Source organism: Protomyctophum parallelum (genome assembly GCF_964188405.1).
Source record: "Protomyctophum parallelum genome assembly, chromosome: 12".
Taxonomy (NCBI): domain Eukaryota; kingdom Metazoa; phylum Chordata; class Actinopteri; order Myctophiformes; family Myctophidae; genus Protomyctophum; species Protomyctophum parallelum.
In genome coordinates this window covers 949142-968514 of record NC_139712.1, presented here as the reverse complement: position 1 = coordinate 968514, position 19373 = coordinate 949142, and the positions used below count along the sequence as shown (strand labels likewise).

The window sequence follows — 19373 nt, the reverse complement described above, 5'->3', positions numbered from 1 at the left end:
TTTCTTTAAGTATTTATTTAAAGACGGTTACGCCGCGGACAAAGCCAACTCGGATCGTGACAAATCATGACAATGAACACAATATTTTGGGCCGATCAAATCATTAGAAAGAAGAAAATAAAGGCAGGAGACAACACTATTTGTTTTGTTTTTCTTCTTATAAATTATTTGATCGGCCCAAAACATTGTGTTCATTGTCATGATTTGTCACGATCCGAGTTGGCTTTGTCCGCGGCGTAACCGTCTTTAAATAAATACTAAAAGAAACTCCTATGGGAGAAATGCATTGTATTTCATTTCCTGGGCCACTCGTCGTTCTGAAATGGGGAGGGACTGCGACGCTCTATAACACTGTACAATATATACACTACGGTCCTCATTCACACAAACATTTATGTTATTCCAGACGTCTGTACCACAGAGCAGAGTCTCCAACTCCCAGCCTTCTGTCTATGAAGAGTGACTGGTCTAAAGGACCTCCTCCTAACTTCAATGAACCTGGACCTCCAGATACACAGTATGTCAATCCTCCTGTACAATATATACACTATAACACTGTACAATATATACACTATAACACTGTACAATATATACACTATAACACTGTACAATATATACACTATAACACTATACAATATATACACTATAACACTGTACAATATATACACTATAACACTGTACAATATATACACTATAACACTGTACAATATATACACTATAACACTATACAATATATACACTATAACACTATACAATATATACACTATAACACTATACAATATATACACTATAACACTATACAATATATACACTATAACACTATACAATATATACACTATAACACTATACAATATACACTATAACACTGTACAATATATACACTATAACACTATACAATATATACACTATAACACTATACAATATATACACTATAACACTATACAATATATACACTATAACACTATACAATATATACACTATAACACTATACAATATATACACTATAACACTGTACAATATATACACTATAACACTGTACAATATATACAGGGCTGCACATAAGTGGTGCGCCACCGCGCATGCGTCGTCAAAATTCAAAATGTGCTGTCAATGAAGCGCCGGGAAGCGTTTCTGCGTACCAACAGCCGGGGCCGCACAGAATGATTATTATGGCCAGAATACTAGTACATTCTGTGGCGAGAGCATTTCCCACCGACTGCCACTCAAAGTGGCTACTGGCCAATCACAGCACGTCCTTACTCAAAAGGGGGAGGATTCCATGCTGCTTTCTGCTGGGAGCCTGGGAGGAGGCGGAGGGCGGTTGACAGGAAAACCTGACACAAATAGTTTCGTCTTCTCCGTTTCAGATAGCAAACTACTGTAGTCCCCGGTGTAAAAGGGCATGCTTTGGATGCTTTGCACTCTTCCCATTTGCCGCTGTGCTTGTGTTTGTTTTCCGGCTGCTGGAGCAGCATGGTTGCTCGTGTGCGATGCCGTCTCAGAACCCGAATCCGAGGAAGAAACCATATTAGTGTCTCTCACAGCCTAGGCACCGGCCACCGACTTTTTAGGGGTACTAAGGTTTTAGTTCCGACATAGTGGAGTGGGAAGAGTTTAAAGCATTGCGGACTGGCACTGCTGCTGCCCAACATGAACACCGTGTCTCGACATACTGTCCCTTATTATCGTAAAGTCGGGTAGTGTACACTGTTTATTTTTGCACCGAGGAGCCATGTGTGTCTGACTGTCTGACTACGTACGTCGCCTTAGCTAAAAACAAAAGGGAACTAGGGAAGCCTGATGTATGCTTCGCCGTACGATGTGTCGCATGTTAATTGTGAGCTTGCAGATCAGCTTTTTTCAGCTAGTAGATCGGTTATTTCATACAAAATAATAAAAAATCTAAATATTGCTTTGATGCTCATATTATCCTTAGGAAGTGTTAAGTTATTTTTATTATAATATGCATTCCATAGGGCTGGACCACACATGGACCTAGATTTTAGCAAATTTAGATTTTTTAAATAATGGGATGAATCTACAACAAGAGCCAATCTAGGGCTACATCTAGAGTTGCAATACCCTCCATTGACTCCCCACTCATCCAATAAATATCGTTTTGCTATAAGTTATTCATCCCTCTTTTATCCATCCGGCGAGACGGGTCGCCGCATTTTAGGAGCACCAAGAAACTCCTCCAGGTGCTCCTCTGAGTACTAGACCAAAAAAGTTGTGTGCAGCCCTGAATATATACACTATAACACTGTACAATATATACACTACGGTCCATATTCACATAAACATTTATGTTATTCCAGACGTCTGTACCACAAAGCAGAGTCTCCAACTCCCAGCCTTCTGTCTATGAAGAGTGACTGGTCTAAAGGACCTCCTCCTAACTTCAATGAACCTGGACCTCCAGATACACAGTATGTCAATCCTCCTATACAATATATACACTATGGCCCTCATTTATCAATCGAGTGTAAAATCTTCCACAGATTCGAGTGTGGGTTTCGTAGTACACCCACGTCGCCACAGCATTTATAAAGTGATCGCAAACAGCTGATCCTTCCTTAATTTCGTTCTGACGTTAATAAATGTGACGGCTGAAATCTATCTGGCACGCCCTATGAAATCAAGCCTCGCCCTCGTTTTTGCGACATGAACACATGCAATACGACCTGTGGAAACCATGGTTACAGGGAAAAAAGGTTTCTCCCGCACTGCTGTGATATTAAAGACCTGTGGGTGACTCAGTGATGCCTGCATGAGAGATAGGCTATCATGTCGTCAAGGCAGACATAATCAACGTTTATGTAGTGATTTGATCATTGATGAACGAATCATAAACATATGGATGAAGGCTTGCCGCTTGCATGTGTGCTGGTATGTGTTGGCGACGCACGCCGCGGTCCCGTCCTCCCGACCCCCGAAAATGATCTCGCTTTTATCTGAACTGTCAAAACCTGTTTAAGCACTTATTTAAATGGTGAATGATTAAGCCCCTTACACCTATAGCCTGCTACTTGCAAATAGGCAAGCTGTATGCTTGTCATTGTCACTTGGAAATAAAGGCGTGCATTCCATTTATGCCTTTTTTTAAATAATATCATAATCACATATGCCGCATCACCGCATGCGATCCCAAAACATCTCACAAGTGCGCTCGCATAACAAGGCCAGTAAGCACTGTTTGATTAAGCACAAACTAATACATTGTAAACATGTTATATTGTTTTTAATTGCGCAATTTTAATTACTTGTAAAGTTGGAAATCTCTCTTTTTCTTTTTTACATACACATACCGTTTTATATTAACATTTTAGGAGTGAAAACATAATATTTTTAGATGCCTGTGACAGCGTGTCAGCAGTTCAGACAATGCTGGTCCGCTTGTGTACGACAGAAAAACAGCCGAGGACAAAGCGTACGACAGCTCCCGACTAGACGTGACTTTTTGTCCTACTCAAGTTCAATTTCAAGCTTTGGCTGAAATGGTAAATGTCGAGATTTTTGGCGTACGCACGGTTGATAAATGAGGGCCTATAACACTGTACAATATATACACTACGGTCCTCATTCACACAAACATTTATGTTATTCCAGACGTCTGTACCACAGAGCAGAGTCTCCAACTCCCAGCCTTCTGTCTGTGAAGAGTGACTGGTCTAAAGGACCTCCTCCTAACTTCAATGAACCTGGACCTCCAGATACACAGTATGTCAATCCTCCTGTACAATATATACACTATAACACTGTACAATATATACACTATAACACTATACAATATATACACTATAATACTACTGTACAATATATACACTATAATACAATATATACACTATAACACTGTACAATATATACACTATAACACTGTACAATATATACAGGGCTGCACATAAGTGGTGCGCCACCGCGCATGCGTCGTCAAAATTCAAAATGCGCTGTCAATCAAGCGCCGGGAAGCGCTTCTGCGTACCAACAGCCGGGGCCGCCTAGAATGATTATTATGGCCAGAATACTAGTACATTCTGTGGCGAGAGCATTTCCCACCGACTGCCACTCAAAGTGGCTACTGGCCAATCACAGCGCGTCCTTACTCAAAAGGGGGAGGATTCCATGCTGCTTTCTGCTGGGAGCCTGGGAGGAGGCGGAGGGCGGTTGACAGGAAAACCTGACACAAATAGTTTGGTCTTCTCCGTTTCAGATAGCAAACTACCGTAGTCCCCGGTGTAAAAGGGCATGCTTTGGATGCTTTGCACTCTTCCCATTTGCCGCTGTGCTTGTGTTTGCTTTCAGGCTGCTGGAGCAGCATGGTTGCTCGTGTGCGATGCCGTCTCAGAACCCGAATCCGAGGCAGAAACCATATTAGCGTCTCTCACAGCCTAGGCACCGGCCACCGACTTTTTACGGGTACTAAGGTTTTAGTTCCGACATAGTGGAGTGGGAAGAGTTTAAAGCATTGCGGACTGGCACTGCTGCTGCCCAACATGAACACCGTGTCTCGACATACTGTCCCTTATTATCGTAAAGTCGGGTAGTGTACACTGTTTATTTTTGCACCGAGGAGCCATGTGTGTCTGACTGTCTGACTACGTACGTCGCCTCAGCTAAAAACAAAAGGGAACTAGGGAAGCCTGATGTATGCTTCGCCGTACGATGTGTCGCATGTTAAGAAAATAGCTGATCTACTAGCAGATCAGCTATTTTTTCAGCTAGTAGATCGGTTATTTAAATACAAAATAATAAAAAATCTAAATATTGCTTTGATGCTCATATTATCCTTAGGAAGTGTTAAGTTATTTTTATTATAATATGCATTCCATAGGGCTGGACCACACATGGACCTAGATTTTAGCAAATTTAGATTTTTTAAATAATGGGATGAATCTACAACAAGAGCCATTCTAGGGCTAAATCTAGAGTTGCAATACCCTCCATTGACTCCCCACTCATCCAATAAATATTGTTTTGCTATAAGTTATTCATCCCTCTTTTATCCATCCGGCGAGACGGGTCGCCGCATTTTAGGAGCACCAAGAAACTCCTCCAGGTGCTCCTCTGAGTACTAGACCAAAAAAGTTGTGTGCAGCCCTGAATATATACACTATAACACTGTACAATATATACACTACGGTCCATATTCACACAAACATTTATGTTATTCCAGATGTCTGTACCACAGAGCAGAGTCTCCAACTCCCAGCCTTCTGTCTATGAAGAGTGACTGGTCTAAAGGACCTCCTCCTAACTTCAATGAACCTGGACCTCCAGATACACAGTATGTCAATCCTCCTGTACAATATATACACTATAACACTGTACAATATATACACTATAGAGCGTCACAGTCCCTCCCCCTTTCAGAACGACGAGTGGCCCAGGAAATGAAATGCAATGCATTTCTCCCATAGGATTTTCTTTAAGTATTTATTTAAAGACGGTTACGCCGCGGACAAAGCCAACTCGGATCGTGACAAATCATGACAATGAACACAATATTTTGGGCCGATCAAATCATTAGAAAGAAGAAAATAAAGGCAGGAGACAACACTATTTGTTTTGTTTTTCTTCTTATAAATTATTTGATCGGCCCAAAACATTGTGTTCATTGTCATGATTTGTCACGATCCGAGTTGGCTTTGTCCGCAGCGTAACCGTCTTTAAATAAATACTAAAAGAAACTCCTATGGGAGAAATGCATTGTATTTAATTTCCTGGGCCACTCGTCGTTCTGAAATGGGGAGGGACTGCGTCGCTCTATAACACTGTACAATATATACACTACGGTCCTCATTCACACAAACATTTATGTTATTCCAGACGTCTGTACCACAGAGCAGAGTCTCCAACTCCCAGCCTTCTGTCTGTGAAGAGTGACTGGTCTAAAGGACCTCCTCCTAACTTCAATGAACCTGGACCTCCAGATACACAGTATGTCAATCCTCCTGTACAATATATACACTATAACACTGTACAATATATACACTATAACACTGTACAATTATACACTATAACACTGTACAATTATACACTATAACACTGTACAATATATACACTATAACACTGTACAATATATACACTATAATACTACTGTACAAGATATACACTATGGCCCTCATTTATCAATCGAGTGTAAAATCTGCCACAGATTCGAGTGTGGGTTTCGTAGTACACCCACGTCGCCACAGCATTTATAAAGTGATCGCAAACAGCTGATCCTTCCTTAATTTCGTTCTGACGTTAATAAATGTGAAGGCTGAAATCTATCTGGCACGCCCTATGAAATCAAGCCTCGCCCTCGTTTTTGCGACATGAACACATGCAATACGACCTGTGGAAACCATGGTTACAGGGAAAAAAGGTTTCTCCCGCACTGCTGTGATATCAAAGACCTGTGGGTGACTCAGTGATGCCTGCATGAGAGATAGGCTATCATGTCGTCAAGGCAGACATAATCAACGTTTATGTAGTGATTTGATCATTGATGAACGAATCATAAACATATGGATGAAGGCTTGCCGCTTGCATGTGTGCTGGTATGTGTTGGCGACGCACGCCGCAGTCCCGTCCTCCCGACCCCCGAAAATGATCTCGCTTTTATCAGAACTGTCAAAACCTGTCTAAGCACTTATTTAAATGGTGAATGATTAAGCCCCTTACGCCTATAGCCTGCTACTTGCAAATAGGCAAGCTGTATGCTTGTCATTGTCACTTGGAAATAAAGGCGTGCATTCCATTTATGCCTTTTTTTAAATAATATCATAATCACATATGCCGCATCACCGCATGCGATCCCAAATCATCTCACAAGTGCGCTCGCATAACAAGGCCAGTAAGCACTGTTTGATTAAGCACAAACTAATACATTGTAAACATGTTATATTGTTTTTAATTGCGCAATTTTAATTAGCCTACTTGTAAAGTTGGAAATCTCTCTTTTTCTTTTTTACATACACATACCGTTTTATATTAACATTTTAGGAGTGAAAACATAATATTTTTAGATGCCTGTGACAGCGTGTCAGCAGTTCAGACAATGCTGGTCCGCTTGTGTACGACAGAAAAACAGCCGAGGACAAAGCGTACGACAGCTCCCGACCAGACGTGACTTTTTGTCCTACTCAAGTTCAATTTCAAGCTTTGGCTGAAATGGTAAATGTCGAGATTTTTGGCGTACGCACGGTTGATAAATGAGGGCCTATAACACTGTACAATATATACACTACGGTCCTCATTCACACAAACATTTATGTTATTCCAGACGTCTGTACCACAGAGCAGAGTCTCCAACTCCCAGCCTTCTGTCTGTGAAGAGTGACTGGTCTAAAGGACCTCCTCCTAACTTCAATGAACCTGGACCTCCAGATACACAGTATGTCAATCCTCCTGTACAATATATACACTATAACACTGTACAATATATACACTATAACACTATACAATATATACACTATAATACTACTGTACAATATATACACTATAATACAATATATACACTATAACACTGTACAATATATACAGGGCTGCACATAAGTGGTGCGCCACCGCGCATGCGTCGTCAAAATTCAAAATGCGCTGTCAATCAAGCGCCGGGAAGCGCTTCTGCGTACCAACAGCCGGGGCCGCCTAGAATGATTATTATGGCCAGAATACTAGTACATTCTGTGGCGAGAGCATTTCCCACCGACTGCCACTCAAAGTGGCTACTGGCCAATCACAGCGCGTCCTTACTCAAAAGGGGGAGGATTCCATGCTGCTTTCTGCTGGGAGCCTGGGAGGAGGCGGAGGGCGGTTGACAGGAAAACCTGACACAAATAGTTTGGTCTTCTCCGTTTCAGATAGCAAACTACCGTAGTCCCCGGTGTAAAAGGGCATGCTTTGGATGCTTTGCACTCTTCCCATTTGCCGCTGTGCTTGTGTTTGTTTTCAGGCTGCTGGAGCAGCATGGTTGCTCGTGTGCGATGCCGTCTCAGAACCCGAATCCGAGGCAGAAACCATATTAGCGTCTCTCACAGCCTAGGCACCGGCCACCGACTTTTTACGGGTACTAAGGTTTTAGTTCCGACATAGTGGAGTGGGAAGAGTTTAAAGCATTGCGGACTGGCACTGCTGCTGCCCAACATGAACACCGTGTCTCGACATACTGTCCCTTATTATCGTAAAGTCGGGTAGTGTACACTGTTTATTTTTGCACCGAGGAGCCATGTGTGTCTGACTGTCTGACTACGTACGTCGCCTCAGCTAAAAACAAAAGGGAACTAGGGAAGCCTGATGTATGCTTCGCCGTACGATGTGTCGCATGTTAAGAAAATAGCTGATCTACTAGCTCACAACGTTTTGTAACACGTTGTGAGCTTGCAGATCAGCTATTTTTTCAGCTAGTAGATCGGTTATTTAAATACAAAATAATAAAAAATCTAAATATTGCTTTGATGCTCATATTATCCTTAGGAAGTGTTAAGTTATTTTTTATTATAATATGCATTCCATAGGGCTGGACCACACATGGACCTAGATTTTAGCAAATTTAGATTTTTTAAATAATGGGATGAATCTACAACAAGAGCCATTCTAGGGCTAAATCTAGAGTTGCAATACCCTCCATTGACTCCCCACTCATCCAATAAATATTGTTTTGCTATAAGTTATTCATCCCTCTTTTATCCATCCGGCGAGACGGGTCGCCGCATTTTAGGAGCACCAAGAAACTCCTCCAGGTGCTCCTCTGAGTACTAGACCAAAAAAGTTGTGTGCAGCCCTGAATATATACACTATAACACTGTACAATATATACACTACGGTCCATATTCACACAAACATTTATGTTATTCCAGACGTCTGTACCACAGAGCAGAGTCTCCAACTCCCAGCCTTCTGTCTATGAAGAGTGACTGGTCTAAAGGACCTCCTCCTAACTTCAATGAACCTGGACCTCCAGATACACAGTATGTCAATCCTCCTGTACAATATATACACTATAACACTGTACAATATATACACTATAGAGCGTCACAGTCCCTCCCCCTTTCAGAACGACGAGTGGCCCAGGAAATGAAATGCAATGCATTTCTCCCATAGGATTTTCTTTAAGTATTTATTTAAAGACGGTTACGCCGCGGACAAAGCCAACTCGGATCGTGACAAATCATGACAATGAACACAATATTTTGGGCCGATCAAATCATTAGAAAGAAGAAAATAAAGGCAGGAGACAACACTATTTGTTTTGTTTTTCTTCTTATAAATTATTTGATCGGCCCAAAACATTGTGTTCATTGTCATGATTTGTCACGATCCGAGTTGGCTTTGTCCGCAGCGTAACCGTCTTTAAATAAATACTAAAAGAAACTCCTATGGGAGAAATGCATTGTATTTCATTTCCTGGGCCACTCGTCGTTCTGAAAGACCTGTGGGTGACTCAGTGATGCTTGCATGAGAGATAGGCTATCATGTCGTCAAGGCAGACATAATCAACGTTTATGTAGTGATTTGATCATTGATGAACGAATCATAAACATATGGATGAAGGCTTGCCGCTTGCATGTGTGCTGGTATGTGTTGGCGACGCACGCCACGGTCCCGTCCTCCCGACCCCCGAAAATGATCTCGCTTTTATCTGAACTGTCAAAGCACTTATTTAAATGGTGAATGATTAAGCCCCTTACGCCTATAGCCTGCTACTTGCAAATAGGCAAGCTGTATGCTTGTCATTGTCACTTGGAAATAAAGGCGTGCAGTCCATTTATGCATTTTTTTTAATAATATCATAATCACATATGGCGCATCACCGCATGCGATCCCAAATCATCTCACAAGTGTGCTCGCATAACAAGGCCAGTAAGCACTGTTTGATTAAGCACAAACTAATACATTGTAAACATGTTATATTGTTTTTAATTGCGCAATTTTAATTACTTGTAAAGTTGGAAATCTCTCTTTTTATTTTACATACACATACCGTTTTATATTAACATTTTAGGAGTGAAAACATATGTTTAGATGCCTGTGACAGCGTGTCAGCAGTTCAGACAATGCTGCTCCGCTTGTGTACGACAGAAAAACAGCCGAGGACAAAGCGTACGACAGCTCCCGACCAGACGTGACTTTTTGTCCTACTCAAGTTCAATTTCAAGCTTTGGCTGAAATGGTAAATGTCAAAAAATTTGGCGTACGCACGGTTGATAAATGAGGGCCTATAACACTGTACAATATATACACTACGGTCCTCATTCACACAAACATTTATGTTATTCCAGACGTCTGTACCACAGAGCAGAGTCTCCAACTCCCAGCCTTCTGTCTATGAAGAGTGACTGGTCTAAAGGACCTCCTCCTAACTTCAATGAACCTGGACCTCCAGATACACAGTATGTCAATCCTGTACAATATATACACTATAACACTGTACAATATATACACTATAACAATGTACAATATATACACTATAACACTGTACAATATATACACTATAACACTGTACAATATACACTATAACACTGTACCATATATACACTATAACACTATACAATATATACACTATAACACTGTACAATATATACACTATAACACTGTACAATATATACACTATAACACTATACAATATATACACTATAACACTATACAATATATACATTATAACACTATACAATATACACACTAGGGGCCTGATTCTTCAACGCGCTTCCGCTTATATATTGACGTGACGCTAGCGGAAAGGCATTTACGTGGATTTCCCACATTAATTTGGAATTCATGAAAATGGCCGTGAACTTGACGCTGCCTTTGGTTTGTCGGAAATTCCGCTAAATCCTCCGCCACCTCTTTAGGTGGCGGAGAAATTTTCGGAACCATACACTTGCGTATAGATTTATTCAGAAGGCTTTAGTCTTCATGCTGAATCAATAAATTGTTCCCAAATCTCAGATAAAATATGTAGGCATGTGTCCCCAACATATTGGTCATAAAAAAATGATAGCCTATATATATATATATATATATAAAAGCCGAGTGCACTTGTATGCCTTTAATGCATGCATTAGGATATTTCTATCATGCGCGATTGGGGCTGCTCACTTGACAGCTTTCTACTCGCAGTGCAACGCGTTGTGAGCTTGTAGATCGGCTCTCGCGGACTCGCTGCATGTTAAAAAACAAACTCACAATTATAATAAGAACATAGGCCTGGTTAGTGTTGTATAGTTAGTGAGTCAGTTCTCTGACTGTCGGTGTGTGTGTGTGCGTGTGTGTGTGTGTGTGTGTGTGTGTGTGTGTGTGTGTGGGGGGGGGGGGGGGGGGGCAGACAGCAGCGTGCTGCCGATCCGATTCACATTGGAAAAAAATAGAAGACCACATTAGCCTAATGAATGGCATCAGCGTGTTTGAAAGTCGGCCAGTCATATCATAGTTTTAAGCCAGCTCACCTGCACTCGCACTTGTTCACAAACATGACGGGCAGACTTTATAATAATGTATATTATTGATATTGATCACATGCATGGATGCCACACACAGAATAGTTTAACTCACTGGATAAACTCACTGGATTATAATTTCTTCAGACAAGAGGATCCCAGGCCTACGAGGTAGGCCTATAATTATTCACTTATGAATGTATAGGCTACTGTTCTTTATCGCGCAAACCAGTGTCGAGGGCCCATGCCCCCCTCCCTCTCTCTCTCCTCTCTCTCTCTCTCTCTCTCTCTCTCTCTCTCTCTCTCTTTTGCATTGACATATATCCTATCGGATATGTTTTACCTCTGCAAAGGTGTGAGTGAGCACCCGCCTTGGTCCAGAACTTAATTAAATAAATTATAATTATATTGCTTCAGCGGAGCACGCACCGTTGTACATAGTTTGTACATATATAGTAGCCTACAGTGGTAATATACAATGGTGCAAAAACGACATAACATAAAAGCCCTAACTGTCCTGCTCCTACATGTGTAGAATTATTAAATTAATAGAGTGCGGGCTATATTCATAGCAGTGACCGCGGCTGTAATTTCTTTCCAGCAATCATTTTTATTGTAATTTGTGAAGCCGCTATATAGTCTGCGGCTGCAAAGCCTTTTTTCTTTTTTTGACAGACGGATCTCAGACAAACTGCTGTCTGCTGAGTCATGCTTGAAGCCTTTTATGGTACGATATGGGGCGTGGATCTATGCAGATGAGGTTGTCGGTTGCTTTTCCGATCACTTTGCACCCGCTGCATTCAGTATGACATACACCTGCGATACGCCTGCGAACCTGTGGTACACACCACTCTCTGAATAACACGTCATCTCAACTTAGCTTGATCGGACGGATAAATACGATATCTGTTTCCGCCACCGTTACACTCTGGCGCATTTAGTTTTTGAAGAATCAGGACCTATAACACTATACAATATACACTATAACACTATACAATATACACACAATGGTCCTCATTCACAACGAAAATGTACGCCCAGGTGTAAATGAGATGCGTAATGATATCGTATTTATCCGTCCGATCAAGCTGTGTCAATCCTCCTTGTCGTTCAGCGAAGGGGGTGTAATGAGTTAATTTGTGCGGTTCGCCCGGTGTACCCTTTCCGCCTCTTTCCCAAGAGATTCTGAATATCTGAAATAGGTCATCATTACAGCCTGCAAAATGCACCGCCTCCATGATGCATGAGCTAAATGCACTGATCCAGTGAACGCGATGCATGAGCTTGTAGATCAGTTAATTAACTGATCCAGTGAACGCGATGCATGAGCTTGTAGATCAGTTAATTAACTGATCCAGTGAACGCGATGCATGAGCTTGTAGATCAGTTAATTAACTGATCCAGTGAACGCGATGCATGAGCTTGTAGATCAGTTAATTAACTGATCCAGTGAACGCGATGCATGAGCTTGTAGATCAGTTAATTAACTGATCCAGTGAACGTGATGCATGAGCTTGTAGATCAGTTAATTAACTGATCCAGTGAACGCGATGCATGAGCTTGTAGATCAGTTAATTAACTGATCCAGTGAACGCGGTGCATGAGCTTGTAGATCAGTTAATTAACTGATCCAGTGAACGCGATGCATGAGCTTGTAGATCAGTTAATTAACTGATCCAGTGAACGTGATGCATGAGCTTGTAGATCAGTTAATTAACTGATCCAGTGAACGCGGTGCATGAGCTTGTAGATCAGTTAATTAACTGATCCAGTGAACGCGATGCATGAGCTTGTAGATCAGAATAATTAACTGATCCAGTGAACGCGATGCATGAGCTTGTAGATCAGAATAATTAACTGATCCAGTGAACGCAATGCATGAGCTTGTTGTAGAACAGTTAATTAACAGAACAGTTAATTAACAGCTTGTAGATCAGTTAATTTTGACAGCAATGTCAACGTACTGGACATTCTAAAGTATAGGCTACTCTCATAACCAACTCGTTCATTTATTGATTGATTTAAGTTCAAGCTCAAGGCTGTAGCCTATAGGCCATTAGGCCTACTTGGCAAATACCTATAAAGAGACATTTCTGTTGAAAAAATAGATATCCGATTTTTAATCAGAGCTGCATTGATTCATTAATATCATCTCACTCACTCACTGTCATCTGTCTGAATGCCATGTGGAGAATGGATTTGTTCTGATCATGGACACGTATGCATATAGAATAGATTATATATATATATTAGATATAGAATAGATTTGTTCTGATCATGGACACGTAGGCATATAGAATAGATTATATATATATATATATATATATATATATATGATTATTTATATATATATATATATATATATATATATATATATATATATATATATATATAGAATGGATTTGTTCTGATCATGGACACGTATGCATATAGAATAGATTATATATATATATATATATATATATATATATATTAGATATAGAATAGATTTGTTCTGATCATGGACACGTAGTCATATAGCTATTTAAATGTTCAACCATATACGGCGCGTAGCCTATATCCTCTTTGTCAGATGTAAGTGAAGGTTCATTTCATGATGTCGTCATATTAAAATGATTCGCAGGACATTTGGCACCAAACCTGATGAGATCAATGTAATAGCCTACAGTCTACACAGCTACAGTTGCCCATATTATAATGAATTAAGGTGAGCTGGCTTAAAACTATGACTGGCCAAATTGCATGCACTGATGCCATAATGTGGACTTCTATTTTTTATATAGGGCCAATTAGCCCTCGTGACTGCTGTCTGTCATAGGAACCAGGTGGCTCCAATGTGGATCTAAATATGTAATCATGTCCACAGCGAGAGGCGTGGTGAGACTGAGCAGAACCCTGGACTGAAGACACCCAGTCAAACCACACCTGGACTGAAGACACCCAGTCAAACCACACCTGGACTGAAGACACCCCGTCAAACCACACCTGGACTGAAGACACCCAGTCAAACCACACCTGGACTGAAGACACCCAGTCAAACCACACCTGGACTGAAGACACCCAGTCAAACCACACCTGGACTGAAGACACCCAGTCAAACCACACCTGGACTGAAGACACCCAGTCAAACCACACCTGGACTGAAGACACCCGAAAAGGAAAGGAAAGGTACTATGTTTACCCAGGGTAACTGGACTAAGCTCAAGAACTTAGTCAGGCCCAGTCAAACCACACCTGGACTGAAGACACCCAGTCAAACCACACCTGGACTGAAGACACCCAGTCAAACCACACCTGGACTGAAGACACCCCGTCAAACCACACCTGGACTGAAGACACCCAGTCAAACCACACCTGGACTGAAGACACCCCGTCAAACCACACCTGGACTGAAGACACCCAGTCAAACCACACCTGGACTGAAGACACCCAGTCAAACCACACCTGGACTGAAGACACCCAGTCAAACCACACCTGGACTGAAGACACCCAGTCAAACCACACCTGGACTGAAGACACCCAGTCAAACCACACCTGGACTGAAGACACCCAGTCAAACCACACCTGAACTGAAGACACCCAGTCAAACCACACCTGGACTGAAGACAAGTAAGAATTGAAACTTCATGCTAATAAATTGAACACTTAAGGCCTGGGCTGAGTCCACACAAACACAGAAACGCATTGAACACAGAATAAAATCACTGCAGTTGCAGGTTTCAATTGTAGGTGATATTATATTTGATTTTATATTTACACTTATGAGGTGCCAATCATATTTTAAGGAAGGAATAAGTACCGCATTTTAAAAGCCACCTAAATTGTGAGTGGAAGTGGAACATGTTTCTTTCATTGTCTGTCATTTCACACTATGTGGTAAATCTCCAAATCCCGACTCTCGACTTTTCTCTCCATATAATAAAAGAATGATAGACACTTTACCATTGCTCTGGAGACTTGGCAAGTCCTGCACATAAAATAATAGTCAGACCTATAGAAGTCCACAGTGAGCTTGTAGAGTGGCTATATTTTCGAGGTGTAATAAATGTCACGTTATAATGTAGGCTAAAAAAGGGGCACGGTGGCACAGTTGGTAGTGCTGTCGCCTCACAGCTAGAAGGTCCTGGGTTCGATTCCCGTTCGGGACGCTGTGGGTGCTGGCGGCGTGTTTCCTCCTCTGCGTCATCAGTGCCCATACCCGAAGGCGGGGTTGGCCAAAGGGCCTTTCTGTGTGGAGTTTGCATGTTCTCCCCGTGTCCCCTAGGGTAGGTACCCTCACATGTTCTCCCCGTGTCCCCTAGGGTAGGTACCCTCACATGTTCTCCCCGTGTCCCCTAGGGTAGGTACCCTCACAAAAACATGCAGTAATCCTGGTCTCTAAACTGCCTCCCCCTGGCCAGCCGGGGCGCCTGATGGAGGGGAAAGGAGCTGGTTGGAATAGCGTGTTCCTTCCACACGCTACGTCCAACCAGGGAAACTCCCCCTGTCAGGTGTAAAGGAGCAACTTGGACACTCAGGCATGAAGGAAGCATGAGTTCAAGTCCGTTGCTCTCCCCTTGTCCCCCATATATGGGGACTAGGTTGGTGGAGGGTGTGTAGAGCCCAGGATCACATTAGATGATTGACACAGGTTGAGATGATTGACAAAATATATTAAAAAAAAATAATGTAAGCTAATTCACACAATGGAATGCAGTCAAGGGTACACCCTTTATTACCTAAACAGGAGAGAGATGTGCCATACATGCGCACGGCGACCCACTGTATACTTTCTTCTCACCAACCACGCTATTGCATTCACACCTCTCTCCCCCCTCCCCCCTCGTCATTACGTCACCACCATCGAAAACCATTGGTTTTATACATATACATAGATGTATAACTAGCTCTCAATGATGACGTAATAAAGATGTGGATTAAAGGACCCAATGCCAGAGTGTAATTGGTTTTCGATGGTGACGTAATGACGATATGTTTTAGTGTTGGGAGGATTAAAGGTAATGCTCCTGTGTATACATGTATGTAATCTGGCACCACTGCCATATCAGGCACAATTAGTCATTACGTTTGCTGGGACGGTGCATACGCACGGCTAGTCCCGGGCGAAACTAGTACGTGCGCGCTCTGCTTGCGCAAGTAATGATATGCGCTAATGAGCGGTGACGTCATTGTTTCTCAAAAGCTCCGTTTCACATGACTACACAGATCCAGTGATCCTTCACTTATTTATTATTTATTTGTTGTTACTTTTGGATGTTTTTGCATATTGTCTGTAGGGTGTTAAATGAAAATGTGTGGTGTAAACATGTGAAGTTATAAATTAACCTGAATGTTTTAAATGTTCTTCTCATTTCAGATGTCCGTCTGCAGGTTGATTTGAACGATTATAAGGTCAGTTTGGAGGTCAGTTCGGACAGTCTTGATGGAGTGAAAAACCACATGACGGAAGAGTCTGGAGACTCCGTCACCAGCACCTACTCAGAGCTCTACATCTCAGCGGGACAGAGTGAAGGGGTTAATAGCCAACATGAGGTGATACAGCTTGAGAGAACTTCCAACATGAAGACCTTGCATGACGATGCAATCAACTGCTGTAAAATCTTTAAGATCATCCTCCCTGGCAGAGAGAAACCCAACGAAACAGTTCTGACCAATGGCATCGCTGGCATCGGAAAAACATTCTCTGCGCGCAAGTTTGCTCTGGACTGGGCAAGAGGTTTGGAGAATCAAGATATAGATCTCCTGGTTCCCTTTTCATTCCGGGAGCTGAACTTGGTCAGAGATAAGCAGTACAGTCTTCTCAACCTGATCCATGATTTCCACCCAACGTTAAAGAAGGTCACAGCAGAGCAGCTCGCTGCCTGGAAAGTTTGCTTCATCCTTGATGGCCTCGATGAAAGCAGGTCTCCGTTGCACTTCGACAAAAATGAAATCATCTCTGATGTCACAGTGACATCATCGGTGGATGCTCTGTTGACGAACCTCATCAAGAGGAATCTGCTCCCCAAGGCCCTCCACTGGATAACCACCAGACCCGCAGCAGCCAATCGGATCCCTCCTGAATGTGTTGACATGGTGACAGAAGTGCGAGGGTTCACAGACCCCCAGAAGGAGAAGTACTTCAGGAAGAGATTCAGTGAAGAGAAGCTGGCCGACAGAGTCCTCTCACACTTGAAGACATGGAGGAGCCTCCACATCATGTGTTACATCCCACTCTTCTGTTGGATCATTGCTACCGTTCTGCTGGACATGTTGAGGACACACACCACGATAGGACAGCTGCCCAAGACCCTGACTGAGATGTGCTGCCACTTCCTGTTGGTTCAGACAAACACCAAGAAGCAGAAGTATGACGAGACTCATGAGGGTGAAAAAAGAAAAAAGAGAGAGAATCAACAGCAGCTCATGAAGTCTGACAGGGATGTTCTTCTGAATCTGGGCATGCTGGCGTTCAAACACCTGAAGACAAGTAGCATCATGTTCTACCAAGAAGACCTGGACGAGTGTGGTCTTGATGTGAAAGACGCCGCGCTGTACTCAGGAGTGTGCACACAGATCTTCAAAACAGAGAGTGTGCTGTTCCAGAAAACGGTCTACAGCTTTGTTCATCTGATCTTCCAGGAGTTTCTGGCTGCAGTCTACCTGTTCCACTGTTTCACACAGAAGAACATGGAGGTCCTGAAGACATTCCTTGATGATGATGATGATGATGACATCTCCCTCTCAGGCTTCCTGGAAGCTGCTATCGAAAAATCCCTGAAGAGTAAAAATGGCCACCTGGACCTCTTAGTCCGCTTCCTTCATGGCCTCTCACTGCAGTCCAACCAGAGTCTGTTAGGAGACCTGCTGGGTCAGACAGAGAACAGTCCAGAGGAGATCCAGAAAGCCATCCGGAACCTGAAGACGTTTCTAACTGATCCTGATGCCTCTCCTGACAGATGTATCAACATCTTCCACTGTCTGATGGAGATGAACGACCACTCATTACATCAGGAGATCCAACAGTTCCTGAAGTCAGAGAACAGAACAGAGAAACTGTCTCAGACCCAGTGTTCAGCTCTGGCCGTCATGCTGCAGATGTCAGAGGAGGTTCTGGAGGAGTTGGACCTGCAGAAATACAACACATCAAAGGAGGGGCGACGGAGACTGGTCCCAGCTGTGAAGAACTGCAAAACAGCCAGGTTAGTAGTGTGGATGTTAACATGTTAGATCACTATATACTTCATTCAGAGAGAGAGAGAGAGAGACCCTCACTTCATATATATATATATATATATATATATATATATATATATATATATTAGTATTGCAATCCAATTCAAATCAGGGTGATTTTGCCATGGCATGCAGTCGTACAGACTGTTCATCTGTTGACAGAACATTTCTTCACTTCACTGCCATAGAGTGGAACAACAGCAGCGAGTTGGGATCGTTTTAATTATTTAATGTTTGTATTACAATCAAATGAGAACAGTGGAAAGTTATGAGCACATTTAAATTAAATATGTGTTACTCACTGCCGCTATTTGCTTAGTTAGAAAAGTATCCAAACACACACACACACACACACACACACACACACACACACACACACACACACACACACACACACACACATTTCAGACAGCACCACAGGGAACCTCCTTGACAGTGAACATGGTCTGTTCTGTTTTGATCATCTCTGATTTTACATTTAATCTGTAATTACAGACTTGTTGGCTGTGACCTCAGAGAGGAAGACGTTGAAGTTGTGGCTTCAGCTCTGAGCTCCAATCTGTCCCATTTGAGAGAACTGGACCTGAGTGGAAACGTCTTGAAGGATTCTGGACTGGATCTCATCTGTGCTGCACTGAAGAGCCCAAACTGTTGTCTGGAGACTCTCAGGTCAGATTCATTTAACATTTTTATTTTTATTTGGTTAAGTAAAGTTCTGTTATAGTAAGTGATTATAATGTA

The 19373-nt window shown here is 42.2% G+C and overlaps 1 protein-coding gene across 1 annotated transcript in view; it reads left to right on the top strand.

Moving 5' to 3' along the window:
* Positions 1 to 14721: 14721 nt before the first annotated feature.
* The window catches only part of LOC310868288 (protein NLRC3-like), a 33476-nt gene continuing 28824 nt past the window's right edge, over positions 14722 to 19373 (top strand). Inside the window, exons 1-2 of the mRNA XM_083778651.1 lie at positions 14722 to 15026; positions 16774 to 18598. Of these exons, the coding sequence (XP_083634777.1) occupies positions 16857 to 18598 (1742 nt within the window). The 5' untranslated portion in view covers positions 14722 to 15026; positions 16774 to 16856. The remainder of the gene's footprint in view (positions 15027 to 16773; positions 18599 to 19373) is intronic.